The sequence below is a fragment of the Drosophila ananassae genome, chromosome 3L, assembly GCF_017639315.1.
Source record: "Drosophila ananassae strain 14024-0371.13 chromosome 3L, ASM1763931v2, whole genome shotgun sequence".
In the NCBI taxonomy this organism is placed as follows: domain Eukaryota; kingdom Metazoa; phylum Arthropoda; class Insecta; order Diptera; family Drosophilidae; genus Drosophila; species Drosophila ananassae.
Genome location: NC_057929.1, coordinates 7,745,563 through 7,763,658, shown reverse-complemented (window position 1 = coordinate 7,763,658; position 18,096 = coordinate 7,745,563). Strand labels below are relative to the sequence as shown.

The window sequence follows — 18,096 nt, the reverse complement described above, 5'->3', positions numbered from 1 at the left end:
CACATCCACATCCACCCACCGAGAGCAATAAGAGCAGAGAGCAGAGAGCGAGCAAAGCAGCAGCAGCAGCAGTAGCAGCTGAAACAACAACGTACAAGGGGATAACCGCACCCGCCGCCCACCGCCCACTGTTGCGCCCAGGACGAAGACTTTTAGTGGCAACTCTGGTGGCGCATTTGCTTGTTGGCTTGCTTTGATTCGTTCCTTCTTGATGCTGCGGCATCCTTGCCTGTTTGTGTGTGCGTGTGCGGGGTAAGCCAAGCCACAATCGGAATCTCCAATAAACACCCGGCTCTGCGCTCTCTGCGCACACACACAGGCAAACTCAAAAGAGCAGAGAGCGCTCGGCCGCCATCATGACAAGAACGGTGGCAAAGGTAGAGGCATGAAGGATATACGGATGGTACGGAGGAAATCCTGTCCAAGTAGGAGTTTAGGAGGTGCACAGAGCAATGGAGCCAACGCCACTACACCCACAACATTCTGACGCAGCTGCGCGGCTGGCGCTCGTATAATCGTCTTGGGTTTTGACATTTTGTTTTTGTTTTATAATACCTTTGTGATGTTGGTCCTTCTGCCATGGAGTCCCCATCCTGTCCCAGTTTCCCCCCTTTGGTTCTGGCTTCTTCCTCTTTGTCGCAACTGGAGCTGCCATCTCCCAGTTAACTGTAATTGAATTGCACGGAAAATTGTTATTTTTTTCCCCTTCTCTGTGGCTGCTGGCACACATATACCTACAAATACCCATTGCCAGTATCTAGTATCCTTGAAGCCAGTATCTTGTATCTGTATCTGCATTTCTGCATTGCATGTAGATTTTATGTACATCAGATCCTTTTTATCCTGTCTATCTCAGAGACTGTAAAATAAATTAAGACAGAAATATAAACTAAAACTATTTAAACTTAGTTACTAGCAATATGGATACAATATACCTTCAAGGCATTCTTCAGATACATTTCCGAACTATGTATATTTTAAAATAAAACAGTTTTTAAAAGAAAACATCTATTAAGTAAAGCTTATAGTCTTTATATTTCACTTTTTATTTGTTTTTTTATTATTAAAGAAAACTATTACATTTTTAATATCAAAGTATTAAAAATGTGTTTTCCATATTATCATTAAAAAAAGCTTAAACTTTAAAACGATTTTTTACATTTTACTCGTGTTAGACTAGTATTTTTCAAATATAGAAAAAAAAGTGAAACTAATCGATTATTTTGGATTTTAAACTATTTTTCAGAGTTGGGTTATAGATTCTATACCTATAGATATCCTATAGATTTTATAAAATGATTTTAATACATCTTTTTGAACAGAAAATATAGAAAATATCCATATTTCAAACATGTACATGCAACTTTATTAAATCACTTTCCCACGACTGATGGTAATTTATTCATGGACTTCAATGCTTCGAACAAAGTGATTTAAGATGACCCCCAGGTCCACTAATCCAATAATCAATAAATGTGCTGCTGTGCTCTGCCGGAACGTGGGCCGGAACTGGAAACGGAAGTGGAGGGCTGGGAGATGGGGGATTGGGAATAAAGGAGAGCTTTCCGTTCCGTTCCATACTCCGATTTTGTTGTGGGGGCTTTTGGCATGCTTAATGCGCCGACATTAACTTTGTAACAAATGAGATGTCGGAATACAACAGTCAGGCTCCTGCCAAGCCGCAGCCTCTCCTTGCGCTTTCTCCTCTCTCCCGCCCACCACCTCCTACTCTTTTTTTCGTGGGGCAGTGGTGGGGGCTTTTGGGGAGAGAGTATTAGCAAGTGAGAGAGCTGCAGCGGGCGGAAGTTTATGCTCGCGACAAAAGTGAACAAACGCAAGTCACACAGCAGTGTGTACTGTAGCCACGCCCTCCTCGCCGGGGGAGGAGCGTGCGAGCGGGAGAGAGATGGATAGTGAAAGAACGAGGACAGCAGCACCGTTATCCTATAATAGTCCAGCATCAAAAGTACCGCATACCTTACACCGTTGGAGAAAGTGAGAGAGTGTACGGTGTGCGAGCGATACGAGCAGTGGCGACAGGGTTGGCTCTTGACATTTGAACGGCGACATTTCGCATTTTCAAATACATACACAAGTACTACACCCACACAGACAGAAGTCTGTGAACCACCCACCGCCTCCCACCCTTTACAGAGGTGGTGGCGGACCTCATCAAGTGCAGTGCTCTTTATTTAATCAATCAAAATTCATTGGCTAGTCTTTTATACAACATTTGGGCACTACACAGGAAAAAAATGAGTTTCTTGGAATGTTTTACATCCTAGAATCCCTCTCACAACATTATTTACAAGCTATACTTTGTTCAAAATCGTACCTATCTAGAACTGAATTTCAATCTCAGCAAAGGTCAGAGGCACCGACAACCCAAAAAAAAGCTACAACTTTGGTTCTATCTTCCCAGCGAACAAATTTCAACCTTGAGCTTCGAATTTATTTACATGTCTCCTTATCTGAAAAGACAAAACCTGACATTGTCCATGAAATTGCTCTATATAAATTTTTTTATTTAAAAGATTATTTAATTTTTTATTTACCATACGGTGAAGTAGGCAGGAAATATAGGGTATTCATAGAGACAAGAAATCTCAGACCCTATAAAATATATAAATATGTATGTATAATCTTGATGAGGATTCCTTTGAAGTCGATACAAGCCTTTGCTTCCGGCTGTTTTTAATAAGTTGGACTAGAGTCTACTTCTTCTCAGTTATATAGACCTAAAACTGGGCATCCTTCTTCCCTCACACCCAGTATGTATATAAGTCGGAACGGGATCAGTGGACTATATCCTTCCAACTGAATTATCCGAATTGTCATAATTGGGATAACAGTTGGGACGTTTATTTTTTGTTTTCGTAGGCAAATTATTCATTTTACAACATTTCCTAAGGATCTGACGAGTATATCCTGAAGCTTCTGTATGGGAAATATAATAATATACCTTTGGTGTTTTTGAAGGGAAAAGCTTGGGAATTTTTTTAAAAGCTAATAATGATAAGCTCACAAGGATCAAGCCAAACAATGTCCGATATTATGTAATAAATATTCATTAGCAAAAACATATGTATATCTTAAAAACTACACCTATATTCAACTGAAAAAGTAAATCAACTTTAGATCCCCCAAGTTAGTTTCCTTTATTATTAATTTTTTCCTAAAATTTTTTAATAAAAAAAATGTTCTACTCATTTCTAACACGTGCCTCTAAAAAGCCCCTTATATGTATATAATGACAAAAACTGATTAATCATATTCAAGAAGATTAACAAAATAAATAAAAAAATATGAATATATACAATGGTCTGTAATAAACAAAAACAATTGTTCTTCTTCTTCTGTCTACGAAAATTATGTTGTTTTGGTTTTCTTATCAAAATTTGATTTTTGGGTTTTTCAATAGGGTATTACTGATTGTTTTAGAATAGTTTTTGAAACGATTTTTGTTATCTTCAGCTGATTCCAAGCCACTATAGATAAATAGTCTCATACAGATACTTTTCTGTTAAGATACATTTCGAAAATGAATAATCTTTTATTTAAAAAGTCAGTGGGCGACAAATCTCGTTATTTACCAATATAATCCAAAAGATTATTCCAATAATCGGTGTCGTATAGTCGAAATATTTGTTTTTCATTTTTTCTCAATTGGGTATAAAAGAAGGCATTTCTGTAGAGCAGTTTCAGTTTCAAAATTGTATTCAACATGAAGGTTCTGGTGAGTGATCTACACCAAGTGACATTAGTAAATAGTTAAGAAAATATTAATATTTGTGCTTTTAAGATTGTACTCTTCGCCTTGGTGTGCGCTGCCATGGCTATGCCTCAAGGATTCGGAAATGGCGGAGGATATGGTCCGGGAGGTCAAGGAGGATTCGGACCTCAAGGCGGCTATGGAGGCCAGGGAGGATTCGGACCTCAAGGAGGCTATGGAGGCCAAGGAGGATTCGGACCTCAAGGAGGATATGGTGGCCAAGGAGGCTTTGGAGGCCAAGGAGGCTATGGAGGTCGAGGACAAGGTGGATTTGGAGGACCTGGCAACGGATACGGAGGTCAAGAACACCACGGACACCATGGTCACCATGGACACCATCGTGGCTACTAAATGATTTATTAAATACTTAATTTAAATAATACAAATGCCAACAAAAAATATAAATCCGACAGTTTTGATAAATTTTTTTGGTGTGGGATTAGAAAAGTTTCGTTTTTCAAGGGAGTTTCTGCCATTCAGATTTTGAATGAATATTCAAAAATATTGAAACTAAAACGGAATATTGTCCGAGAAACAAGATGTTTTCAAAGTATTTAATTTATTCCCAAGGGCTATCTTGCTCTACTAAAAATATTGTTTTGTTTACTAAAATATTGTGCAAAGTATTTTATAATACTTTAAATTCAAATAAATTAAATTCAAAAATATTAAATCAAAATACAAATAACACTGAAATTTAAAATACATATAAAATGTTGAATTTATAATCAATGTGTGATTGTTATTTTAATTTCGGGCATTAACCTCGGAATTTAAACAGCCCCTTGAACTAATAGTCTTGATAAGAACTATGAAACCAAATATGTATATACATACATGTGATTGAAAATAAAATAAATTTCATAATCGTATGGTCGGAGGAATTTATTTACTACAAAACATACATACTAGCCAAAGTAAGTCAAATAAAATATTTAATACAAATCCAACAGAAATTGAGACATAAATTTATACTTTAATGCCAAATCGACTGCGGTCCATTGCTTCTCATACAAGTCTTTAAAAACAAAGGCTGATTATGGCACGCCCTGTTTAACCATTCATATTCAGGTAAAATGTTCAGGCCTGCTGGTGAGGGTAGTCCTGGCTCTGAATGTGGCATGTTTACTTATCGAATTGAGCGCACAAAACGGAACCAATTTATCTGACACGGAAGTCAGGCCGGCCGGCTGTCGTGGTCAGAGATAATCCGAAGGTTAACGGTTGACTCGCAGAATCCAGAATCCTTCCATTTCAGGATTGCATTGTTGCTGTATAGGGGATGGGGGGAAATAATGAGAGACCCAGACACAGACATTGAGGAAGGCACAGTTACTATTTCTTTATATTTTTTTTGAAGACTCAGTTTTAATCTAAATAGCAATCTATAGGTTTGTTCAATTGTTTGTTCGGTGTTTTTTGCTTTTTTATTTTGTTTTTGTATTTTGTATTTTGTATTTTGTTTGTTGTTGTTGTTGTATATGGGCTTTAATTTGAATATTTATTTACAATTTATTTAAGACTCGTTACCCTTGTTCAAGTCAAATATATAGTAACAGTTGCAATAAACAAGCTTTCAACTTATTGCTTACATGTCTCATCAATATAATTTACAAGAAAAACTTACTTAACACTAATCTCCGTTGATGTTTTCGCTTTTTGCATTATATCTCTGTGCTTCACGCATAATTTTTGTATTTTACGCATATTTATTTGTTTGCTTATATTGTTGATGCTTCGTTTATTTGTTATGTGTATTTTTACTAGTGAGAATATTGGTTGGTTGGTTGGTTAATTGAGAGAATATATATACTCGTTATATATATAAATCTGACTTCTATATTTACCATTTTTTAACATTTTTTTTTTTTCGTTAAGTTATGTACGTTCGTAATTACGAATTGGGCTTCTTTACTATGCGCTTTTGGTTGTTGATGTATTTCGGTTTTTCTCTCACTTGTTTGTTTTTCTTTCTTCGTATAAATAAAATAGAATATTTTGCTTTTGCTTCGCTTCGAATAATACATGCCATATACATATACATATAAGAAAATGCTCAATTACGACTCTCATAACTTATGGTTCGACGTTAACCAAATCAGGCCCTCGGCCAGGCCATCGCCGGATGTGGCACATGACGGTTGTACATACCAATTGCGATCTCTTATTCTAGTTAAACCTAGTTTTTCCTGGACTTCATGGGGTTTCATTGCTGAAATATGTCTTTCATTAATAGCTGAATACATCAAAATAGTGCAAAAACTCACCATTAGGCAGATCCTGTTTATTAGCAAATATCAGAATGATGGCGTCACGCATCTCCCTATCGTTAATTATCCTATGCAGCTCCGTGCGCGCCTCATCCACTCGATCCCGATCCGCACAGTCCACTACGAATATAAGACCCTGTGTTCCCGTATAGTAGTGTCGCCAGAGCGGTCGTATCTTATCCTGTCCACCGACATCCCAAACGTTGAACTTGACGTTCTTGTAGGTGACGGTTTCCACGTTAAAGCCCACAGTGGGTATCGTTGTAACTGATTGCCCTAGTTTCAGTTTGTACAGAATCGCTGTGAAAATTCAAATTATTAGTTTTTTCCGATAAGTGGATAGTCTAGGCCTGATAAAGTGATAAGAAATAAGTCTACAAAGCAATCTCTCAGCTGGATCCTTTTGTTTGTTATGTCAACTGGTGGACGACTCTAAGAAGTACTTTATCTGGCCTAGTTTTTGGGATACTCACTTGTTTTGCCAGCCGCGTCCAGTCCGAGCATAAGAATTCGCATTTCTTTGTTGCCGAAAATTTTTGATAGTAGCTTTCCCATGGTGATGTGTCATCCATTAAACCTTAGCCAATCTGAAAGATGAGCAAAATGCGGTTTTTACAAACGTGTCAGACCAGCCGATCCGGAGCCGAGAAAGGGGCGGTGGTGTCACGGAGGGATGCTCCGAGTGACATGGCAGCAGGGTCACTGAATTCCACAGATAATTTCTTTGTAACGAAAGCCAGATTCAGCAGTCAACAGTCGGCAAGGCAGTTAATGTATCAATTTATGATATAAGCACGCCGCCAAACAGAAATCGCGCGTCAGTAATACACACCAGTGGGCCAGTGGATATCACGGATGATACGGTGGCTATATTTATGCATACCCATATATGCAGGTCTATGTAGAATGCCGCAGCGGAAGCCAAGACCATTATTTTGCATAATAATTTCACTTACATTGTTCGGCGGTCAACTGCTGCTGCTGCCTGCTTGCCAGTGGCGTTAAATTTCGAAGCGAAAAATTTATCAGCTCCAAAGAGCTCTCTCACACACACACACACACACCCGCGCATACAAACACTTACACAGGAACATACAACAGAGACAGATAGTACAAGTACAATTGGACAGATAAACAGTTTAGTGTCGTAAATTAAGGCTGTGTTATCTCAATTGCAGAATTATCGGGAGCTGAATGGAAGGCGTTCAGTTTCTTTGGATGCCATTGCCATGGGATGGGAAGAAAGATAGTTATTCGGTGGAATTTCCTTGCTCTCTTGCTTGCCTAACACGTCACATACACACACACACACAGGCGCACACCTATACACACCCAGATTCTCGACGACCGCTGGTACGCCCCGCTTCCTGCTGCCTGGACAATTTGATCCGGATCCGCTAGCAGCCAATATCCTTTAACATGTAGTGCCAATAGAGTGCATTTGCTGGCTCCCAATGACCAAAAACTAATCTAACAACAACAATTTTGCACTAATCTCTGTACTTATATACTTAGTTAGAGGTGGAAAAATATCAATTAGGGTTGTTGATAATATATCAATATATCGATATTTCTCAAGAGTCCAGTAAAAATCGATAAATTTTAATATAAAATTGAATTTTTAAATATTTTTTCAGACTGAAAGATGCATTTTGAAGTGAATTAAGGATACGCAAAAGGATAAATAAAAAAGCCCTGAAAATGTTGTTTTTATGTGCCTCCTTTACGTATCGGGCGCCTAAAAACAAACCGATAAGAATGTTAGATGAAGCAGAGAACGATTACCGAACGAAGAAGAGGAATGGAGGGCTAATAAAATACCAGAAATATTTACAGACCTCCGATAACTCCGATAACCTCCCCATAAAGTTTCTTTTAAGATTTTGCAAAATATCCGAGCTAAATTCGATTTTGAGACGGTCTGCCGCAGCCAGGAAGCAATGGAGCAGAGCTAGTCGCCACAGAGCGGGAAAACTGAAATCATGACTGGCATTTGCCCGAGGGAGGCAGTTCGGGTGAAAGTGAAGGTACGAAAAGCCAGACAACAAAGAGACGGGACTATTTCATTTTTCCAATTTCATTCCATTTAGAAATGCGAGCCAACGCTGCGACCGGAGTGGCGGAAGTTCTCCGTGGACCCCCAGATCACCACGCTGGAGTAATTGTGTCCATTCCCCATCCTTTGATGATTATTTAACCGAGTCCTTTTTCAGGGTCCTTTACTCGCTGCTGGCCAAGGCCTTTGACGTCAAATCGGATTTCTCCATCAAGTACAAGGCCTTCGATCCGGCTGGCAACGAAATCTACCTGGCCGTGCGCTCCGACTGGGATCTGGATGCGGCCTTCCTGCGCATCCACAACATATCCATCCAGACAGCGTCGGAGCCCTGCCTGATGCTGCAGATTGATGTGAAGCCGTTTACGGTGGTGAGGGAGTGCGACTCCGATGTGTCCCCGGGGCGGTCCTCAACGGGACCTGCTGTCCCTGCGCCACCCTCAAGCACTGGAGCCGTTTCTCCTGCTATTCCCCGCGAGCTTATATCGCCACTCCAGTCCCTCGCAGTGTCCCAGAAATACGTGCAGCACATGCAGACGAAGCTCGGCAGTTCCATCATGAACCAGATGGAGAAAACGTTCTCCATCGTCCAGAAGGCGTTCAATCTGTCCGACGAGCACATGGCGAACCTGCCTCCGCGTCCGCCCATGTGCGATGGGGAGTTTCGACTGTTTCTGGATGCCCTGGGACAAATTCAACGCAAGGAGGAGCTGCACAGAGTCATCTTCCTGGGCGGAATCGATCCTAGTCTGCGGCGCGTGGTGTGGAAGCACCTTCTGAATGTTTATCCGAGTGGGAGTCACGGTCTGCCTTTGGATGGCCACCAGCGCATGGAGTTTATGCGAAGAAAGTCGGAACAGTATTGCCGCTTGAGGGACACCTGGAAGGCGGCTGTGAAGAGAGGAAGTGTGGCCGGGGAGCTGGCCTATGTGACCAGCATGGTGAAGAAGGACGTGTTACGCACCGACCGCCTTCACCCTTTCTACGCCGGCAGCGACGACAATCAGAACATTGCAGCACTTTTCAACATCCTCACCACCTACGCACTGAATCACCCGACCGTCTCCTACTGTCAGGGCATGTCGGACATCGCTTCGCCGCTTCTGGTCACCATGAACGACGAGGCCCAGGCCTACATCTGTTTCTGTGCGATTATGGCACGGATGCGTGGGAATTTCATGCTGGACGGCATCGCAATGACCCAGAAGTTCGCCCACCTGACGGAGGCCCTGAGTTTCTACGATCCGGAGTTCTGGGAGTACCTCAAATCGCAGCAGGCCGACGATCTGCTCTTTTGCTATCGGTGGCTCCTCCTAGAGCTCAAGCGGGAGTTCCCCTTCGAAGATGCGCTCCGCATGCTCGAGGTTCAGTGGAGTTCCCTGCGATACGGAAGTGGTCCCGGGGAAAAGGAGTTGCAGCTGTTCGAGAAGGTAACAATATTCTTTCTAAATGAATGAAATCCTTATGAAATATTGTGTTCTTTAACAGGAATTTGTGCCCATTGCGGACAGTTCGGTTCCCAACAGCGCCAGCACATTCTCAAGCTCACATAGTGCCACCCCGACCAGCCCGTCCTACCTGCTGACCAAGCCCCGCGAGAATCCATACACCAAGGTATGCGCTCTCCGCCGTCAGAGCTCCTCGGCGTCGCTAAGCTCGCTCAGCTCCTCCCTGGGCACCACTGGCCACGCCCTAGACAATACCAAGAGGCTGAATCACAGCCTCGATGACAATATGTCGCGTCATGCGTCGGCCGCCGCACGTCGACAGCGTCGAACCTCGTCCAAAGTGCACCAGAGCCTGGACGAAGCCAAAATGCTGGCGCTGATCGAGGGGGCCCTGGAGAGCGGTCCAAACGCCAAGTCGGCGCAGGATGTCTCGGCTGGCGAGGACACCGAGGACGATGATGTGTTCGATAGGAAGGAATCGCCGAGCTTCCTGGAAACGAATCCCTTCAAGGATGATGCCCAGAAAACTCCAGAAGCTGTGAGCAAAGAAGCACCGCCCTCCTCTCCGGGACGAGCCTTCCTGTGCAGTTCTTCCTCCTCCAATCTGGACGAGGACGCCAACGAAATCAAGTCGAAGCTTCAGCACAAGAACATTCTGGCCATGAGCAACATCATCGCCAAGCAACTGGCCACGAATGCCAGCCAAGTGAGCGAGAGTGTGAAGCGAGTGAGCAGCTCCAGCGGAGGCCACTTCAAGGATCTCAAGGAAAAGCTAGCAGCCACCAGTCGGATCGGCCTCTCCTTCGACGGAGAAGCAGACGAGGACGGAGGAGATCGGAAGATGCCGCCCAAGCTGGTGAAGAACTTCAATGAATTCCTTAACTTCGCCACCATCAACAAAAACCGCATATCCGACCGATTTGCCACCCAGCAGCCGACAGCTCCGGTATCCTCCACGAAGCCAGTCGTGCAGCTGACCAAGGGCGGGCTGGGTAGCTCTCTGGATGAGTCGGATTCTTCGTCGGTGCCGGAAACCAGTTGGAGTGCCTCCACGGCGGCCACGGCCATTCAACAGGCGCAGGAGCAGGAACAGGAGCTTAGCAGCTACAATCTGCAGCTGGACCTGGAGAGCGTGGAGCCAGATCAGGATCAGGATCAGGATGGTGACCAGGAGTACTACCCCATGACGACGGCCATAACGCGGGAGCTGCGTCTGGAGGCGGAGAACCTGGACCGTCAGGTTTTCGGGCTACCCTTCACGGAAAACGAAAAGCGAGATGACTTTGAGTACGAGAAGCTGGACAAGGATGCACTGGACCTGGTGGAGGACCTGAAGGAGAACGAAATCATTCCGTGTCCAGATGTCAGCGAGCTGCACATGAGACGCCGTCAGCGGCTGGCGGCGAAGAGCAATAGCGTCCAGCAGAGCGAGTCTCATGCCTTCAATCCCTTCATCGACGAGAGACAACTCCTGCTGGACGGCCACAACCCGCTGGGCATGCGCAGCAGCAGTAGCCTGCCGGAGGTCATACTGCCGATTTCCACGGAGCCCAGTCTGGTCGAGGTGACGCCGCTGGTGGAGATCGCCACAAATGCCGACGACGAGAGTGCCTACACAAGATCCCCTCAGCGGATGGCCTCGCAAAATGGAGTCGGAGTAAACGCCACGGCGGCGGCTCTGCCTCCGCCGTCTGAGTTCGGTGGCGGTAATGCCTTCCTCATGTTCCTCTGCCTCACCCTGCTGCTGCAGCACAGGAACACCATCATCAAGGGGGCCATGGACTACAACGAGATAGCGATGCACTTTGACAAGATGGTCCGCAAGCACGACGTGACCCGCGTACTCAACCAAGCCAGACGGATGTACATCGAGTACCTCAAGGCGCAGAGCAGCCCGCTGCGCCAGCGATCACCGAACGGAACTGGATCGGCTGGAGTCGCTGCGAACTCATCGATGCCCACGTAGAGAAAGGAAACCATAGTATTTCTGTCAGCCGGACAACCCAAAGAGCTTGGTTAGACTTCTGCCTAGTTAAGAATTTGTGAATTTGGAAATGTATTATCCTTCTTCCGTGTCCTTCGTGGAAGGAAGTTGTTGACAAACCAAAGTCCTCTTCTATTTTATACTTTCAGTTAAGAGTTTATTTATTTTGACGTACTTAATCAGCACTTTTGCCAAACGATCAAGTGAATCCATATTCTTATTGCTTTGTGTTACTCTAGTCTGCTTAAGGCTCAAGCATTCCATGCCCTTGTAAAGATTACATTTTAGGCTTCTCTACGCAGTTACTTATTAATTTATGCCCTTTACTTGACAAAGAAAACTATAACCACGATCGGCCAATGTATTATCTATAGACGGCCGATCGAACTTCTTCTCAATCCTTTTAACCTCTCAAAAACAATGAAATTTTGTAAATTAATGTGGAAACCAAACGCTAGTTTTCGATTATGCTATATAATGTTACGGAAACTTAATTAATCGACAAATAAACTAATTCGAAACCAATACAGAAGATGCATACAATTTATTGAAATCCAAAAGCGGGTTTCAAATACAAAGAAAGTACAAAAAAAACGATACAAATGATACGAAAAGTTACAAGAGAGACACTAATTCAGAAATTATACTTCTTCTTGAGGCGCTCGCGAATAATTAGACCTTTGATCAGCTTTTTCCAGTTGCCGTAGACGCGATCCTCGTACTTGGCCTGCTCCTTGCGCGCCTGCTCCTGCTGGTCCTCCTCCCAGGCGGCGGTGACCACCTCGCGGAACTCCTCGCAGACCACGAAGCCATCGTACATGGGATGGCAGGCGCCCTGGTGGAAGTCGAAGCCCACCACCGCGTTGGCGCAGTCTATGTTCAGCTTCTTGCAGACCCGCATCAGACCAGGAACTAAGAGGAGCGAGAGTTTAAAACCAAGATGAAATGATTCTCCAGAGGTGTACTTACGTCTCAGGTGCACTGTCTTCTTGGGCAGCATGCACGCCTTGAAGAGCTCCACATTTCCGTAGGCATTTCGTGGGACGATTCCGTTCTCCGCCGTGGGTGGCTCGTAGTCCTGCGTCTGCCAGTAGCCGAAGATCTCAAGGGGCTGGTCCTTGATAACCGACCGCGTCAGCTTGTCCCACTTTGGCCGCGCCTTGACCACCTTGTAGGGCTGCTCCCCCAGCTTAACGACCCGTGCGCTCTTCAGCCAAATCTCTCTGGAATGCAGGAGGTGGACACAGTCTCGCGAGTAGACGGGCTCCCCCCGGATAAAGCCCAGGGTGGGTGCATCCGGCGGGTAGAGGCCCTGGAACTTGAGTAGATGCCGCGGAAGAACATACAGCGGATGATCTTTGAACTCCGCTATGGACTTCGGCAGGGGCTTGTCGGCGTGAATGCGACGCAGTTGCTCATCCTCGCGGATGTCACGCTTGGTGCGACGTCCCAGGTACGGGGAAATGGTTTCATCCAGCCAGGCCTTCTCCACACGCGCCTTGCGCACTGTTGTGCTCCAACTGGAACAGTAACGGGCGGTCACGTCCTTCAGGCTCTGATCGTCCTGGAAGGCGAACACATAGGCCAGACCTGCCGTTGCGTTTTTCTGAGTTTAGGATGAGAGGATTAGAATATTGTACGGATGTGGAATGGAGATACTTACCCGTATGGTATCGACGCAGTGCAGCTTGCCCTTGAACAGGTCTATGCAGATCCATTGCTCCTCCACTTCGGACCACACCTCCACCCACATGTCGGAGGCGTCCGGCTTCCGTTTGGGCTTCAAGCCGCCCTCGTCATCCGTGGAAAGGACTCGCCGATCCTTGCGCAGATTTTGCACTGACTTGGGCAGCACTGGCGCCTTTTTCACGGGCTTCGAAGGTTCAAACACCTCGTCGGAGTCCTGCGACTTCTGAAGCTTCTCCAGCTTCGGGCGCTTCTTGGGCACTGGCACATCCTCGGCCCCATCTAGCTGGGGAATAGTTAGGTTGGTGGCCTTCTGCTGGCGACTCCGCAAGTGGCGTGTCGGTGCCGCTTTGAGGAAAGTGGGCGAAACCCGAACTTTGGCATCCGGACTTTTGGAGCTCTTGGTGGGCACTGGATCTGTACCTTGTCCTGGAATACCAGCACCCAGAAAAGCTGAGGAAATATGCACCTTGGGTGACTTGCTCCGAGAACGGGTTATAATCTCTTTCTGCATGGCAGGCTGGGTGTTCTCCGCATCCCTGCTGTTGCCATTCTGCCTCTTGGCTTTGGGCAACACCAACTCTGGCCTCACAGGAGATCCCACTGGGGAGAACAAGCTCCCCTTTATCTCCTCCACCTCTATTTTTGGTTTGGTTTGTGCCCTCCGAGTTCGTCCCGCCACTGGGGAGAAGGGATCCGCAGGAGCAACTTTGGCCCTCTTGCCCTCAGTGGCTTCTGAGATTTTCTGAGTGGTCACCCGTTTCAGCAGAGACAAGTTGGGCTTGGCTTTGGTTTCCGGGAGAGACATGAGGGAAGCTGCCTTGGAAGTGCTTGGTTTCTCCTCGAAGGAGGAGTCCGAAATTCGGGATCTTTCCGATTTGATAGTCTCCTTGCTGGCCAGTTTAGAGGACAGACTGAGTTTCGAAATAGTTTCCTTTTTAACTGTTTTGGATTTGGGAACATCCTCCTTTTCGGCAGCATCATCCTTCTTGAGCTGTTTGGTGCTTGAAGTGGCTTTTCCAGTGTCCTTTTTTACATTTTTTTCTGGCGCTTTGCTGGTGGAGGCCCCAGAATTGGTAGCCACCTCTTTTTTGGTCGACGAAGCAGATCTGTTTTTGTCGGAAGATCCTGGTTTACTGCTCTCCTTCTTCTTGGCAACCTCTTTCGACTTTTCCGCTTGAGGCTTAGCTTTGGAAGTTTTTTTTTTCTTAGGCTCGGAATCCTCCTCCTCCTCCTCCTCGTCAGAGTCCACCGTCTGGCTTTTGTTCTTCTCGTCCGGCTTCAGTTTGATGGGAATTAGATCACTGGCCGATGGACGCAGCGGCATTGGCTGGAGATTCACTATCAAACGGCAGTGCATTCCCATTCCCCGGGCAAGGACAATGAATATGAAGATCATATCCTGCTTGCAGCGGGCTTCCTTACGCTTGATCTGCTCCAGCAGGGCCTCTAAGACCTGCTTTTTGCTGGAGACCGACTGCTCGGAATAGAGATTGGGATTGAGAAGCTTGACGGCCGTCTTGAACCAGGTGACGAACGACTGCAGATACTTCAGCTCAACGCCCCGGTCCGTAGGGTAGGCGTTCTTGCTGGGCAGGAGTTTCAGAGCCGCCTGCATCAGGGCATCCGATTCGCCCAGAAGCCGGTTGTACCTCATGCTCCTGGCGATCTGGCACATCAGACTGACTTTGTGCAGCAGTAGCTGTCGGTCCTTGATGTCCCGGTTGAGTCGACGCTTCAGGGCCATCTCCAGCTCGTGCTGGGTCTTTTGCTCCTTGGTGGGTCGTGTCTGGAGGCCGACATGGATCTCCAGGTCGCCGGAGACGTTCGGAGTGCCATCCTCGTCGCTCTCCAGTTCAGCATCTGAAACAGGATGAGATATGATATGAGGCTTTTGATTTTGATAAAAAAATAAGGAATAAAAATAAATATTAAAAAATAAAAATGAAATTGAAATGCAGGTGGATACAGGTGGGGCTGGGAGAGCTGAGCAGAGTATCCAAAGACAGAGACCATGTTCTTTTAACATTTTGCATTTATTTTATTTATATCGTTTAAAGTGCATTTGGAAATTCAATTATTGAATTAATTACAATCAACATTCACTAAATTGCGCTAAAATGATTGAAATGAGACTCATTTCGTTTATTGCATTGTTTCGCTTACTCGAGTATATCGTTTTTTAATTTCATTTAGACGTATTCTGCATGCAGTTTTTCATTTTCCATTTTTAATCATTAAGTGAATACAATTTCGCTAAAGTAAATTCGTTAAACTTCAGTTCTAATTATCGTTAGCTACTTTACTTTGTTAATTTCTGTGAAACACTTGCAATTGCCATAAAGTAAGTACACAAATAGTTGCCTAGACCATTCGACTAGTTCGTAAAATTATTACTTTTTCTTTGATTTTGTTCGACTTAAACTTTTGTTTAAAATTGTCATCTTATTACGTCTTATTTCGCATGGAAAACAATAATGGATAAACTCGCAAAACAATATAAATAAATGCATATTCTGTGTAGTGTAGTGTCCTTTAAGATTCATATTTTATGCGGTGTGTGTTGTGTGTGGTGTGTGTGTGCGGGGAGACATTTAAACCACGTCTAGAATTCGAAAAACATTATTTTTATGCTTTGATTTTGACTTTAGACTTTTCTTCCATTTAAACACACACAAAGATCGAGCTTAAGCTAGTGCAAAAACATTTAGAAATGTTACTTTGTTAGATTCTCTCATTGGTTGTAAGAAGCATTAATGGTGGATCTTCCTGCTCCTGTTCTTCTGTTCTGCCCATTACGGACTGCTGGATAACAAATTTCGATAGAACTCTACGGACTCAAAATAGCCTGGTTAGCAGGTGTACGATAAGTAGGTTAGGTTGGTTAGTAAGCCAAGTGTGTGGATAAAGCGTTCGCAGCAAGAGCCATCTCGACGCCAGCTCCTCAGTCTAATCGACTAACAATATATGTTACAGTAAATAGGTATATCGTAGATACATGGCCAGTACATTCCTTACGCAGTTGCGGTCCAAACAATGGCCTGATGAGTACAATTAGACTAATACATTTCATTTAGACTACATGTTTTTACAGTGGAATGCACTTTTAAAAATGATCAACAATTAACTTAACTGGTAGATTTAAAAACATTTAAAGTAATGACGGCACATCGGGCCGCTGTTTAAACCGCATCTGCTTAGACAAGTAATCTCTATATCTCCACGCCGTCAAATAAACTTAGTACAAACAAAACTACACAGTCTCATACAGAGCGATTTGGAAGCTTATTTCGTTTTTGATCAGATACCAGAGATCCCAGCGCCACAACCAACTTTTGTAAGCATGCTCCACTGCCACCAGTGCCTCCTGCCTCCTCCGTCGACAAACTACTTGCATTTCCGCCTACCTGCCACTTCCTCAAAATCAGAGTCATCCGTATCGCCGGCATTCGCGACCACTGTGGAAACGGGTCGTGTCTTAGTGTGGCGCTTAATCCGTGTCGACTTTGTCTTGCTCAGCCTCGACGGTCCATCCAAGGGTGGCGGCTCTACCGATCCCACTCCACCTCCAGCTCCAACTCCCCTCCGTTTATTCCCTTCAGGCTCTTCCTGCTCCTCGTAGTTCTGGTTCTCGCCCAATGCAAGCAGTGCGTTCACATCCATGGTGGCGGTCTGGCTCTTGGGTGGAGTGGCCGTGACATTACGCTTGGCGATCGCATCCCTGGTGCGCTCCAAGCTGTTCGCGTTCTCGAGGAGACCCCGGAAATCGAACGCGTTGCTAGCCTTGTCCTCCATACTGCTGTCGTTGTTGTCCTCCGATCCGGAACCAGAGTCCGAGAGATTCGTGATGCCGGCATTGCAGTCGAACTGCGGCACCGGGGATTTCTCTTTCGACTTCTCTGGCTGGCCGGCAAAGAAGGTTGACTGCAGATCCAGGTCAGCGGGATTAACCAAGTAATCCTCCACGCTGGACTCGCTGCTGGAATCAGCCGCATCGTGGTGCTGATTCCGAGCTCCGCTTTCATTGGGCGTTCTGGCGTTTTTTGAACCCGATGCCGAGGGCGAGTTCTGCTGCTGGGATGGCGATGTGCCGAAGGTCTTTGGCGGCGGCCGGTACTTGTTGTATAGCTTGGACCGCAACGATTGGCCGCTGGGCTTACGCTTCTTCACCGACGACCCCTTAATGCCGCTCGGCTGCTTTCGATCCCTAATGGAGGATGGAGCGAGGTTAGTAAAGCTTTAGTTAGTATCCACATCGATACCTACTTCTTCTTAGATGCTCCAGCCGAGGAGCGACCACTGGAACCTGGTGCTCCGGCCGCCCCCGCAGCCTGCAGCTCATCAAAGTCGCTGTCATCGTCGTCGGACGACTCACCGCCGCGTGCATCCTTAGTGGGCTTCCACTCGTCCTCGCTGGCCGAGAAGCCCTCGGACACGGACTCCTCCTCCTCGTCGGACATCTTGGCTCCTCGTGCGGACCTCCTTTTTACATTTATGTATTGGCGATGCGTGCCACTTACAGTTATTGATTTTTACTGCGCAGTTTCAGGGCTCCAAAATGTCTCTGTTTCGCTCACAAAACGATAATCTCGATGGCCTATTTCCCCCCGACGCTTGGGGCCTGTCTTTTGGCAAGAATTTAGTTCCAATTTGGACTTGGCTCGGCTGCGGTGGATGATTTTAAATCAATTGCGAAATTCACATTTTCGCGGCTGTAGGAATCATATATATATATAAATATATATTCCGTCAGTGTTGCCAGATGCCGATTGGGATTTCTTCCAAAAACTATCGGATAACCGTTAAAATATCCTTAATTCGGTGACAGGTTTAATTGAATTTTAATAGAATCAGATTATGATAAATAAAAAAATATATAT

General features: G+C 45.3%; 3 protein-coding genes across 6 annotated transcripts; 1 reads left to right on the top strand and 2 right to left on the bottom strand.

Moving 5' to 3' along the window:
• Window positions 1-5,089: 5,089 nt before the first annotated feature.
• Window positions 5,090-7,587, bottom strand: LOC6495873 (ADP-ribosylation factor 6). 4 transcript variants are annotated; one of them, XM_001959725.4, is made up of 4 exons: window positions 6,999-7,587; window positions 6,516-6,629; window positions 6,040-6,342; window positions 5,090-5,984 (listed from the first exon to the last, which is right to left on the bottom strand). In XM_001959725.4, exons 2-4 carry the CDS (start codon window positions 6,595-6,597, stop codon window positions 5,842-5,844), a joined length of 528 nt encoding a protein of 175 aa, XP_001959761.1. In that variant the 5' UTR covers window positions 6,598-6,629; window positions 6,999-7,587; the 3' UTR covers window positions 5,090-5,841. The 4 variants fall into 4 exon arrangements, with proteins under 4 accessions (XP_001959761.1, XP_014763526.1, XP_044571137.1 ...); XM_014908040.3 differs by having other exon boundaries at window positions 7,375-7,586; XM_044715202.1 differs by having other exon boundaries at window positions 6,926-7,008.
• A 107-nt stretch (window positions 7,588-7,694) lies between these two features.
• LOC6494735 (TBC1 domain family member 25) lies at window positions 7,695-12,055 on the top strand. Its single transcript, XM_001959724.4, has 4 exons — window positions 7,695-8,069; window positions 8,133-8,200; window positions 8,256-9,528; window positions 9,587-12,055. The coding sequence occupies exons 1-4, from the start codon at window positions 8,025-8,027 to the stop codon at window positions 11,510-11,512; spliced, it is 3,312 nt and encodes a 1,103-aa protein (XP_001959760.1). The 5' UTR covers window positions 7,695-8,024; the 3' UTR covers window positions 11,513-12,055.
• Window positions 12,056-17,996, bottom strand: LOC6495872 (DNA repair protein complementing XP-C cells homolog). The gene is made up of 5 exons (XM_001959723.4): window positions 17,483-17,996; window positions 16,624-17,423; window positions 13,194-15,079; window positions 12,500-13,136; window positions 12,056-12,442 (listed from the first exon to the last, which is right to left on the bottom strand). Exons 1-5 carry the CDS (start codon window positions 17,674-17,676, stop codon window positions 12,165-12,167), a joined length of 3,795 nt encoding a protein of 1,264 aa, XP_001959759.1. The 5' UTR covers window positions 17,677-17,996; the 3' UTR covers window positions 12,056-12,164.
• Window positions 17,997-18,096: the final 100 nt, after the last annotated feature.

What these genes read in the sequence shown, in the direction of transcription:
- LOC6495873 (XM_001959725.4), bottom strand. Translation starts at nt 6,597, where the DNA reads ATGGGAAAGCTACTATCAAAAATTTTCGGCAACAAAGAAATGCGAATT. An exon ending in GGACGCGGCTGGCAAAACAA is followed by an intron (nt 6,343 to 6,515) that starts GTGAGTATCCCA and finishes GAATTTTCACAG; the next exon opens with CGATTCTGTACAAACTGAAA. An exon ending in TAAACAGGATCTGCCTAATG is followed by an intron (nt 5,985 to 6,039) that starts GTGAGTTTTTGC and finishes GACATATTTCAG; the next exon opens with CAATGAAACCCCATGAAGTC.
- LOC6494735 (XM_001959724.4), top strand. Translation starts at nt 8,025, where the DNA reads ATGACTGGCATTTGCCCGAGGGAGGCAGTTCGGGTGAAAGTGAAG. An exon ending in CAGTTCGGGTGAAAGTGAAG is followed by an intron (nt 8,070 to 8,132) that starts GTACGAAAAGCC and finishes CATTCCATTTAG; the next exon opens with AAATGCGAGCCAACGCTGCG. An exon ending in CCCCAGATCACCACGCTGGA is followed by an intron (nt 8,201 to 8,255) that starts GTAATTGTGTCC and finishes GTCCTTTTTCAG; the next exon opens with GGTCCTTTACTCGCTGCTGG.
- LOC6495872 (XM_001959723.4), bottom strand. Translation starts at nt 17,676, where the DNA reads ATGTCCGACGAGGAGGAGGAGTCCGTGTCCGAGGGCTTCTCGGCCAGC. An exon ending in TGATTTTGAGGAAGTGGCAG is followed by an intron (nt 15,080 to 16,623) that starts GTAGGCGGAAAT and finishes ATCCTGTTTCAG; the next exon opens with ATGCTGAACTGGAGAGCGAC. An exon ending in ACTGCGTCGATACCATACGG is followed by an intron (nt 13,137 to 13,193) that starts GTAAGTATCTCC and finishes TCCTAAACTCAG; the next exon opens with AAAAACGCAACGGCAGGTCT.